The sequence below is a fragment of the Cynara cardunculus genome, assembly GCF_001531365.2.
Source record: "Cynara cardunculus var. scolymus isolate 2C chromosome LG 7, CcrdV1, whole genome shotgun sequence".
NCBI lineage: Eukaryota > Viridiplantae > Streptophyta > Magnoliopsida > Asterales > Asteraceae > Cynara > Cynara cardunculus.
In genome coordinates, this window is record NC_037534.1 from 1 (window position 1) to 12,281 (window position 12,281).

The following is a 12,281-nucleotide window of genomic DNA, read 5'->3' on the forward strand; positions in this document are numbered from 1 at the left end:
AGGAGCTTTAACCTCATCAATATCAAAGATGGCCTATTTTATTTCCTTATCATCAATAGGACGGACCATAAAATCAGCTTGATCCTTGGAAAGCTTTTTGAAAAATAGAGATGTGGGATCACAGATAACTTCAACATTAACACGGGCGCCAAGCATTTTCTCAAAATGTATCACAAATTGTTCAGCAACAACTGCCCGCATATATCTATTTCCCCCGAAATCCTCAATCTCATCGATTCTGTCTTTATTAGTTCTGCTTTTGACAACATTATGGAAATACGTCGTGTTAGCATCTCCTTCTTTTAACCATTGAATTTTAGCTCTTTGCCTCAGAAGACGTTCTTCATCAATTATAGCACTCTTTAAGGCCTTCAAATAAACAGTAGCTTCCATGTGAAATTACCATTTTCTGGGTCAGCATCCAAATCATTTTGAGCTCTACCCAGCTCCATTCTCAGCTTCTTAACATTTCCAAAAACATTCCCATGATCATTATTTAATTTTCTCAATCCTTTTTTGACATTCTTCAACTTTGAAATCACAGAGTACATACAACATCTCTTTACATCATTACTCCAAACCTTTTCAATCAAAGGCACAAAATCAGGAATATCCGCCAGATGATTATTAAACTTGAATGGCCTAGGCTTAAGGGATAGATGATCATCAAAAGAAATAATAGCTGGACTATGATCAGAAACACCATAAGGGAGGAAAGTTGCATGAGCAGAGGGAAAAGTAGCCATAAAGCTTAAGTTACCGAACACCCTATCCAATTTTTTAAGGAGACCCCTCTGTCCTATCTCTAACATCGGCTTCTGAATCCACGTGAACTTTATACCAGATTGATTAATGTCCTCTAACTCAGCTTCATTTACACAATCTCTAAAATCAGACATTCCTCTCGAGATCACAGACGAGCCTCTGAAACTATCATCCGGATTAAGGCCAACATTAAAGTCACCCAAGACAACCCACGGGTCATTTTTAAGAAATTTGTTATGCCTCCTGATAGAATTCCATAAATCCCTTCTTTCAGTAACATCATTTGCATCATAAACCACAGAGCAGTGGAACTTCTGGTTAGAATCCATATCAAGAAAATGACCATGAACAACTTGACTGCAGAAATCAAAAAATTCCATTTTGACCTTTCTAGGGTCTCATCCAACAATGATTCTGGTTCTTCCACAACAGACAGAGTTATTTGAAACCCAATCCTAGTTACCAAAAATACCATTGCATATCTCCTATAGTTTTCCAGAGCGGACCTTCGTTTCAACAATGGAACACATAACTAACTTATTATCAGCAATTAAATTCTTAACCTCTTTTCTTTTAGAGACCAAGTTAAGGCCTCTAATATTCCAAACAACAAATTTAACCATGGATATCACCTTTGGGTTTGACCAATCTATCTTCACCCCTCCTTTGGTCATCTTCTTCAACATGCATAAAATCTGGAGCATCATTCTTACCATGAACATTTTCAAACATCGAGTGTTTTCTAAAGTATTTTGTTTGCTCCTTGGACCAGGCATTAAAAACAGCAACAGGTGGATTTTCACCACGTTCAAGAAATGGTTTTTTGATGAGGAAGCTGTCAATTTTGAACGTGGTGAAAATCAAAAAACCATTTCTTGAACGTGGTGAAAATCTGGAGCATCATTCTTACCATGAACATTTTCAAACATCGAGTGTTTTCTAAAGTATTCTGTTTGCTTCCTCATCAAAAAACCATTTCTTGAACGTGGTGAAAATCCACCTGTTGCTGTTTTTAATGCCTGGTCCAAGGAGCAAACATAATACTTTAGAAAACACCCGATGTTTGAAAATGTTCATGGTAAGAATGATGCTCCAGATTTTATGCATGTTGAAGAAGATGACCAAAGGAGGGGTGAAGATAGATTGGTCAAACCCAAAGGTGATATCCATGGTTAAATTTGTTGTTTGGAATATTAGAGGCCTTAACTTGGTCTCTAAAAGAAAAGAGGTTAAGAATTTAATTGCTGATAATAAGTTAGTTATGTGTTCCATTGTTGAAACGAAGGTCCGCTCTGGAAAACTATAGGAGATATGCAATGGTATTTTTGGTAACTAGGATTGGGTTTCAAATAACTCTGTCTGTTGTGGAAGAACCAGAATCATTGTTGGATGAGACCCTAGAAAGGTCAAAATGGAATTTTTTGATTTCTGCAGTCAAGTTGTTCATGGTCATTTTCTTGATATGGATTCTAACCAGAAGTTCCACTGCTCTGTGGTTTATGATGCAAATGATGTTACTGAAAGAAGGGATTTATGGAATTCTATCAGGAGGCATAACAAATTTCTTAAAAATGACCCGTGGGTTGTCTTGGGTGACTTTAATGTTGGCCTTAATCCGGATGATAGTTTCAGAGGCTCGTCTGTGATCTCGAGAGGAATGTCTGATTTTAGAGATTGTGTAAATGAAGCTGAGTTAGAGGACATTAATCAATCTGGTATAAAGTTCACGTGGATTCAGAAGCCGATGTTAGAGATAGGACAGAGGGGTCTCCTTAAAAAATTGGATAGGGTGTTCGGTAACTTAAGCTTTATGGCTACTTTTCCCTCTGCTCATGCAACTTTCCTCCCTTATGGTGTTTCTGATCATAGTCCAGCTATTATTTCTTTTGATGATCATCTATCCCTTAAGCCTAGGCCATTCAAGTTTAATAATCATCTGGCGGATATTCCTGATTTTGTGCCTTTGATTGAAAAGGTTTGGAGTAATGATGTAAAGAGATGTTGTATGTACTCTGTGATTTCAAAGTTGAAGAATGTCAAAAAAGGATTGAGAAAATTAAATAATGATCATGGGAATGTTTTTGGAAATGTTAAGAAGCTGAGAATGGAGCTGGGTAGAGCTCAAAATGATTTGGATGCTGACCCAGAAAATGGTAATTTCACATGGAAGCTACTGTTTATTTGAAGGCCTTAAAGAGTGCTATAATTGATGAAGAACGTCTTCTGAGGCAAAGAGCTAAAATTCAATGGTTAAAAGAAGGAGATGCTAACACGACGTATTTCCATAATGTTGTCAAAAGCAGAACTAATAAAGACAGAATCGATGAGATTGAGGATTTCGGGGGAAATAGATATATGCGGGCAGTTGTTGCTGAACAATTTGTGATACATTTTGAGAAAATGCTTGGCGCCCGTGTTAATGTTGAAGTTATCTGTGATCCCACATCTCTATTTTTCAAAAAGCTTTCCAAGGATCAAGCTGATTTTATGGTCCGTCCTATTGATGATAAGGAAATAAAATAGGCCATCTTTGATATTGATGAGGTTAAAGCTCCTRGGCCAGATGGTTTCTCGGCTAGATTTTTCAAAAAAAGCATGGCTTGTTATTGGAAAAGAAGTTTGTGATGCTGTCCAGCAATTTTTCTTCAATGGAAAACTCTTGGGTGAAGTGAATGCTACAGTGATCTCTCTTGTTCCAAAGTCTCAGACTCCTAAGAATGTTGCTGATTTTCGTCCCATTGCATGTTGCAATGTCTTATATAAATGTATAAGTAAAGTGTTGGTTGGAAGATTAAAAGATATGTTGGGCTATCTAGTTGATACAAACCAATCTGCCTTCATTCCTTATAGGCAGATTAGTGATAATATTTTGTTGGCCCAAGAGTTGATGAGAGGCTATCATAGGCAAAGAGGTTCTAGAAGGTGTGCGTTCAAAGTGAATATTCAGAAAGCCTATGAAACTGTGAATTGGAAATTTCTGGAAACTATTTTGAAGAATTTTGGCTTTCATCCTGGCATGGTGGCTTGGATAATGAAATGTATCTCTTCGGTTTCTTTCACTATTTGGGTGAAGGGGGATCATCATGGATTTTTCCCCGGTATGAGAGGTATCAGGCAAGGAGATCCCTATCTCCGTATCTCTTTACTTTGGTTATCGAAGTTCTGACTTTGATGGTTAGAAGGAGTATCTAGGAGAGTGATGAGTTCAAGTACCATCCTAAGTGTGAAAAATTGAACCTTACCCATTTATGTTTTGCGGATGACTTATTAATGTTTTGCCATGGTGACGTTGCTTCGGTGATGGTTTTAAAGAATGGTTTGCTGGAATTTTGAAGAGTCTCAGGATTGTTACCTAGCATGGAGAAGAGTACGGCTTTTTTGGGGAATATTGTAGGTATTAATAGAGGAAAATTTTAAAAGTTCTACCTTTTAAAGTGGGAGCCTTCCCAGTCAAGTATTTAAGGGTCCCTCTTCTCTCTACGAAGCTTTTATCATAAGGACTGTTTGGGGCTTATAGATAAAGTCAGAGCTAGGATAAAGGATTGGAAAAATAAATGAATGTCCTTTGCTGGTCGCCTTCAACTCATCAATTATGTGTTGTCATCCATAAGCGTCTACTGGGCTTCTATGTTCTTATTGCCTGTTTCGATCATAAAGGAGATTGAAAAGATTATCAGAGGTTTTCTTTGGAATGGTCGGGACCTAGTTAGGGGAAAAGCAAAAGTTAAATGGAAAGTTGTTTGCCTCCCAAGAAATCAAGGTGGATTGGGTGTAGAGGACTTAAGAAACTGGAACAAAGCTTTACTTGCGAAACAAATTTGGAAAGTGATTGAAGCTGGTGACTCTCTATGGGTGAAATGGATACATGAGTATCGGTTAAAAGGCAGAAATTTTTGGGATGTTGGTGAAGTGCATGATGCGTCCTGCTTTTGGAAGAAGGCTATTCAAATTAGAAGCTGTTTTAGAGAGCATGTCTTACACAAGCTGGGGGATGGTAGAGACACATCTCTCTTGTTTGACTACTGGCATCTAGTTGGTCCTCTATGCAACTTAATTCCCAAAAGAGAAATCTATTCTGCTAGGATGGGTTTGAATATGAAAGTCAGGGATGTTCTCATTGATGGATTGTGGTCTTGGCCGATGGAAATATGAAACAAATATGGAGAAATATTACAACTATATTTACCTCCTCTTATTGATAGTACCAAGGACAAAGTTTGATGGAGATGTAAAAATGGCATTCCTACTGACTTCAGTGTTGCCAATGTATGGAAAGACATTAGATTTGAGGAGAATGTGGTGCAATGGGCTAAACTGGTTTGGTTCTCTCAAGGTATCCCTAGGCATGCTTTTATTGGCTTGCCTTTAGGAATAGCCTAAGAACTAAAGACAGACTTGGGATGTGGTCTATGAATTTGGATCCTCATTGTGTTCTATCTGAAAATGGGATGGAATCTTATGATCACATATTTATAGCTTGTAAATATGCTCAAGAAGTTTGGAATACTCTAGGAGACCTCGGGGGTACTGGTGATCTAAAGAATATCCTGAAGGGTAACGGGTTGAGTTGGGATAATTTTGTGGGTTAATGAGCAATATCTCGGTTAGCAATTCAATTTGGAGTATTTTTCAAAGAATGGTCTTGGCTGCTGTGATATATTTTATATGGCAGGAGCAAAACATTATAATGCATTCTGGTGAAGAGAGGTCAGCGGATGTGTTAGCCAAGCAGATATTTGAGATTGTGAAGTTAAGATTATTGGGCCTGAAGATAAAGAACAATGCTTAAACTAGAAGGGATGCGGGTATGTGGGGTCTAAAGATGGGTGGATATGAGTTTGTCATTGCTGGGAATGATGACTGACTTTTTGCGATCTCTTTGGAGTTTGTGGCTGCTTATTCTGGGTAATCTGAGAAATGGTTGGGAACATTACTGGTGGATTAATGGCATCTACTCAGAGAAGTTTGGTCTGAGTGGAGAATGGCTAGAGAGAATTCATCCTTTGGCTTATGAGAATCCTTGGGTATGGGTCATTGGGGAGGGGCTTGGAAAACACAGTGGGTTATATTGGGAATTTACGGGGTGGACCGGGACAAAAAATTTATGTTTTACTAGCTTTTTTATATGTAGGTACTATATATCTTTGTGTTGGTCATACTGGGGTACTGGGTTTGGATACTGGGATGAAGAAATAAGGGGATGGAGGGTAGAGGAGTTAAGGTGTGTCTTGAACTTGACTAGGAGATATAAGGAGGCTTCTAAGGAGGGCTGGATATTTAAGTGGAGCCATCATTATAAGGTGTACAGGGTGGATTATGTTTTCGTGTGCATATTATGGAGGAAGGGGGCGGGTACATATTGGTCCTTTGGTGTAACCAAATCTATAAGAAAATGGCTTTATGTTTCTCTTTTAGATTTGGATTCGTTTCTTGGGCTTTGGAAGTATAATTATCACATTTTTAAAGATTGGGGGTGGTTGGAGTTTTTGAATAACCAATCCTCTGTTATGGTTATGTTTTTGATCTGGTATGGGGTGTTGTTGATTGTTTGGCCTTTTATAGTTTGGATTTCCATATTGAACTTTTGTATTTTGCATACGGAAATGGTTCTTTTGGGTTATAGGCCCTTGTTGAGTGAATTATACAATGAGAGCTATGCTAGAACTGGAAATATCAAGATTTTTGAGAGTATTTGGGGTGGGTTCTTTTTGGGGGGTGCTTTGGGATACACTTGGGATACACTTGGGTTATATGGGGGAGGAAGGGCTAAAAGAGTGTTCTGCAGATTCATTCAATTTTTGATCTTGGGACTTTGGGGTCTGGGTCTTGGGATGCTGACATAAGGGGGTGCAGGGTAGAGTTAGGATGTTACTTGAATTTGTTTTGGAGCCATAAAGAGGTCTTTCAGGAGGTTTGGTTGAGCATATGGGACCTATTTTTCTTACTGTACAGGGGTTGTTTGGTGTATAAGGGATACACTTTGCCGTGTATGATAGTTTTGGAGGTTTCTTGGGATGTCGGATTGATCACTAGGCCCAATTTTTTCGTGGTGTACAGGTCTAAAAATGTGTTTGTCTACATTCCTGGGTGGAAGGGGTTGGGTAGTTGTATGTCTCTTGGAGTCTCCAACTCTAAAAGAAAATGGTTTTTTGTTTTTCTTTTAGTCTTGGCTTCTTTTCTTGGGTACAGGAGATATGGGATTCCTATCTTATGGCTTTTTGGCATATCCTATGTGGTAGTCCTATTGTGAGCTTCAATTTCCTCAAATCTACGATTTTGGGTGTTAGGGGATGTTTACTGTCCATACCTATGTGGCTTGATGTGCTTTACCTCTTTTCCTCTTTATGGTTCAGTTGTGGAAGTAAAGATAAAGACTTGAGTATTGTCTATGGGCCTATTTCTGTATGGACTAGAACTGAAAGCTACCAGTCTGCTGCTGCTTGGTCTAAAAATGAAGTCTTTAACACTGATATTGTTTATTATCAAGTTGTTAATAACTGGTTGAGGAAAGCTTATGGGTTAAGGTGTGGTTTGGGAATTAATTGGTATAATAGAGATTGGAGGAATAGAGTTCATGGTTATGGCCCCTGCACAGAAAACAATTCGGATATTTGTTGTGGAACTTTATATGATCAAATGATGCAGCTAACCATCTACCCTATGCTGYATCACAAAGGCTGTTTACGCAAGACTAACAACCACTTCATAAAGACGATTGCTTTTTTGAGGATTGATGATGTTTGGAATCCTAATTTTTGGATTCCAAGTAACAGTTATAGAAATGGGAGGAGAATTCAACTCCAATTTTCAAAAAGACAGTGGCTTTTTTGTGCTTGTGATTGTTGGGCAAAATTTATGAATTCGACCGTGCATTTGATCTTTCCTACCTACAATTCAATGTGCTTCTGTATAGAATYAGAAATTCTCGCTATAATTGATCTTTCTAATCAACGGGTTGGCTGGATTTCATCATATTCTTGGTGGTTTGGTCGATTCATCAGTCATCAATACTTTCTCAATCGAAACCCTAGAAGCCGATTTGAAATTCTCGGGACGATTGGAACTGTTTCTGGTTTTGAGAATCGAAGAAACCAGTGGGTTTGGACGGCTGAAGTTTTTGTTGTTATGGATCCTTTGGAGATGTCGATTAGGATAGGGGCTTCGATTTGTAGTGTTGGTTCCTGGCATCGCCTTCTTCAGATTTTGGGGATGAGTTCGGAGTTTGCAAGTGATTGAACTTTAATGGTGGGCTGTCATGAAAAGGATTTTGTGTTGGGCTTCAACCCCAATTGTTATTAGTGGAGTTCGATTACAACTAGGTGGGCTAATACTACTTGTATTTGCTGGGCCATTAACTTTCAAGACTGGGCCATGAAWTATTATAAGGAGCAATTATTTGATCCCCTTAATTTGGGCCTCTGGTATGGAAGCATTGAGTCCAAGATGGCAACCTRGGCTTTTATCCCTATTTGGGTTGATTTCATGGTGGAAAAAGGCTTTGATCTTTTAATGATTAGAACTTTTATTTCTAATGTTGGCTACTTCAATAGGCCTTTATTAACTGTTTTTCCTAAACCCAAAAACCGAAACCCTAAACCCTAAACCCGAAACCCRAAACCCTAAACCCTAAGCCCTAAACCCCTAACCCCTAACTCCTAAACCCTAACCCTAAACCCTAAACCTAACCCCTAAACCCTAAACCCAACCCTAAACCCCAACCCCTAACCCTAAACCCTAAACCCTAAACCAAACCCCTAGGGATCCTCAKTTGCACGTTTTTTTCTCTCTCTAACTTTCTCTCTCTAGAAAAATTCTCTCAACTTTTTCTTTGTTTTTTTGCTGATTTCGCCCTATTTCCTACGACATTTCTTCCTTGTTTCAAYAATTATGTAATTCCTTCTTTTGGTGTTGCATGGATCCTCCTGTTTCTCATCATATTTTTGTTTCTGTTTCGTCTCAATCTGGTGGAAATGAAAAAATTGTTGATAATCCTGTTGTTTTGGATGTAATTACTGGTAAGGAATCRATTATCACTAGTTCAAAAYGAATTGGTAGCAGTTTGAGTAAGGATAATTCGAAGAAGCAAAATCTGCAAAATTCCCTAGGATCGAACGTAAAATCCAAATTTAATAAGAAAACCCARTCATAGATCGAAGGAGGTTAGAATGGTTTCTAAAAAGGGAAATTCGAAGGTYTCTAGTGATGGTGGAGATCAATCGATGCAAGGTTTGGTCTCTACTGGATCTGATGTTTTGAACGAGACTAGATTCAAAATTCAGTCGAATTCTYTGTTTTCAAGTGAGCCTGTGGTTAATAATATTCAAAATGTTCTTAATCGAGGTGAGTTTGTGGCAAATGATGTTCCAATTTCGATTAATAAGTCTGATTTGGTTGATGATGGTGTGAAGGTTTTTGAACAAACACGTATCCCTGTTTCGGGAATTGGAAATGTTGTGATGAATGATGGTGAATCTCAAATTCATATGGATTACATGTCTAATTYTGAACAGTATATAAAAAAATGTGATCAATCAATTTGATGCTAAGGTGGTTAATAGTAATGGTGATCGATCTTCTACAAGGATTGGGAAAGGTGATCAAAATTTGGTCTCTGATTTGAATCTGAAGGATAAGCCAAATGTGGAGAAAAGTAATGATTCTGATTTGTTTAAAAGCTATTGCCCTGGTGATAATGTTAGATTTCCTACAGACTCTGATTTTATTCCTCATAGTGACCAGATTAAGAGAACTGGTGGTATTTTGAATTTGAATGCTGATCAGATGATGGTTAATGATCAAAACAGGGGAAATATTAATATGAAAGGGGAAAATGATCATAGCAGGTTGAAAGTTAACATGTCTGATAAAAGTGATCAAGATGTTAATATGGCTGAGAATACTAATGGGGTTTCTGATGGTAGTAATAAGCCTGGTATGAGTAGACAGACTGAAAATGCATGGAATRCCAAAGGAGTTACTCTTGCTGATAAGATTAAGGGAAATACTGAGAACAAGGTTGTTTTGAATTACAAGCCACCAGTTATGTTGAAYGATGGCAGGATGGTTATTAAATTTTCAAAGGAAGTCATTCTGGAAGGTGCCAAGTCGAATTCACTTCTGCTAGTAGGTCATTTTGTGGGAGTCAATATGCCATACTTCGTTGTTAATAACAATTTGAATAGGTTATGGAAAAGGTGTGGTTTGGTTAATGTGGCTCCAAATTATAATGGGCATTTCTTGCTCAAATTTAACAATGAGGTAGGAATGAAGTATGTTGTGGAGAATGGTCCGTGGATGATTAATGGGGTTCCATTGTCTGTTAAGAAATGGGAATCGGGCATGTTACTTGGAAAGCCAGAACTGAAGTCACTTCCTCTATGGATCAATTTATATGGAGTCCCTCTTGAAGTATGGAGTGTACAAGGTTTAAGTGAACTAGCTAGTGGAGTCAGGGTACYATTAACTCTTGATCGGGCAACTGAAGAGAGATGTCTTACTCAAATGGGTAGAGCAGGTTTTGCGAGAGTGCTGGTGGAGGTTGCTGCTGACAAAAGTTTACCTGATACTGTTATTGGTCTTGTTCCTTCTTTAGATGGTTTAATGGAGAAGGAGGTTAGAAKAAAAGTTGAGTATAACTGGAAACCATCAAGGTGTAGCCATTGCAATACGTTTGGTCATACTGTTGGTGATTGTGGGGTAAGGCCATTAACARAAGAGGAGAAGTTGGTTAAGATGAAGAAAGAAGTGCCTAATAAGCATAATGTTAGTGGAGATGATGGATTTCAGGTTGTGGGAAGGAGAAATCGACCGGTTCAAGTTCAAAATAAGCAAGGKGGTAATCAGTTTTCTAGTACTAAGAATTGGGTTAATAAGAGGTTTGGTGCTCAGAAAGAGAATACGCTGCAAAAATAAAAAAGGGAGCTGGTGGTCTCTGTCAAGATGTGAAAGTAGGTGCTGTTAGTTCCTGTCAAATTGAAATAAGAAAGGGTGCTGTGGATTTGGGTGAGCAGAGTGGGGTTAAAAAAGATGGTTTTAATCGATCTGGTGATGTTGAGGGTGTTTCTCAAAATGGGCAGCCTTCTACAAGAAAGGGTGTTTATGTGTCTGATCCTAATTTTTTGAAAAAAGATGATTAAATGAAAGAGACTGTGGAATCTGTTCAAATGCATGATGATGTTCTAGTTGAAAATAATTTTGCTGTATTGTATGAAATGGATGAAGATATGGAGGAGCAAAGGTGGTTCTATGAAAAAGAGGCTGTGAACTTTTATATTGAAAGGGGTACTAATCCGCCGAAGGATGTTCTCAAAAAATGGTCTAAGGAACAGGTTGACTACTACAGAGCTGTCCAATATGGAGAGACTGCGTACTTTAAAGATGATGTTCCCGTTGATATGAAAATTGATAAAGATGATTGGAGAAGAGGTGGGGATAGGTTGGTCAAGCCAAGGAACAATTCTCAAAATGTCTAGTGATCCTATGGATGATAGAGGTCTTTTTCCACCTCTTAAAATAATGGAAAAATATGTTAATTTGGTGTGTTGGAACATCAGAGGGTTAAATTCTTTTTCCAAAAAGAAGGTTGTTAAGGATTTAATACTGAAGTATGGGGTAAAACTTTGTTGTTTGTTGGAAACAAAAGTTAAAGATAAAATTTGTTGAAGGCTTGTTCGGAAGTTTTTTGGAATTGGGATTGGATTTCGAATTCTGAGTGTGATCATAGCAGGACCAGAATCTTGGTTGGTTGGGATTCTAGTTTGATGAAAGTGTATAATCAGGTAGTTCATTGTCGGGTGGTGTTGATGGATTCTTCGATGGCTTTCTTTTGTTCTTTCATATATGCTTCAAACAACTGCATTGAAAGAAGAACTTTGTGGAGATAACATTGTTTTCATAAAAATGTTGCTAAAGATGAGTCATGGATTATAGCTGGTGATTTCAACGTTTCTCTTAATGCTGATGAGAGCTCGCTGGGTCTTCATCTTTATCTAGAGGAATGGCTGATTTTCGAGACTGTGTGAATGAAATTGAAGTTGATGATGTAAACTACTCTGGTTTGCATTTTACATGGATTCAGAAACCTCTTGCTTCTGGGAGTTATAAGGGTGTGTTAAAGAAGCTGGATAGAGTGATGGGTTCTATGAGTTTTCTTGATAATTTCCCCAAGTCTCATGTGACATTCTGGCCTTTTAACATCTCTGATCATTCCCCTATGCTTATCACAGTTCCTACTAAGGAGAAAGTGCTGCCTAAATCCTTTAAATTTTACAATTACTGTGACATTCTGTCATTTCTGAATTTCAGGTTAGCACCTTATTTTAGGTCCTATATTTAGAATTATATTTTTCTAGGATCTAGCTATGATGATTAGAGTTCATCTGGCTTAGTTCCCAAATTTAGTTCAGAAGATCACGTCTCGGCGGGTAACTGATGAAGTTAACTTGTGTAATGCCAAATATTTTAGAAATGCTGCAAATAAAATAAAGTTGATATTATAAAATTTTAAAATTTAAAAT

General features: G+C 37.9%; 1 protein-coding gene across 1 annotated transcript; it reads left to right on the forward strand.

Moving 5' to 3' along the window:
* Positions 1 to 2,176: 2,176 nt before the first annotated feature.
* On the forward strand, positions 2,177 to 3,288 carry LOC112515603. Its single transcript, XM_025122502.1, has 2 exons — positions 2,177 to 2,918; positions 2,981 to 3,288. The coding sequence occupies exons 1-2, from the start codon at positions 2,177 to 2,179 to the stop codon at positions 3,286 to 3,288; spliced, it is 1,050 nt and encodes a 349-aa protein (XP_024978270.1).
* The last annotated feature ends 8,993 nt before the right edge of the window (positions 3,289 to 12,281 follow it).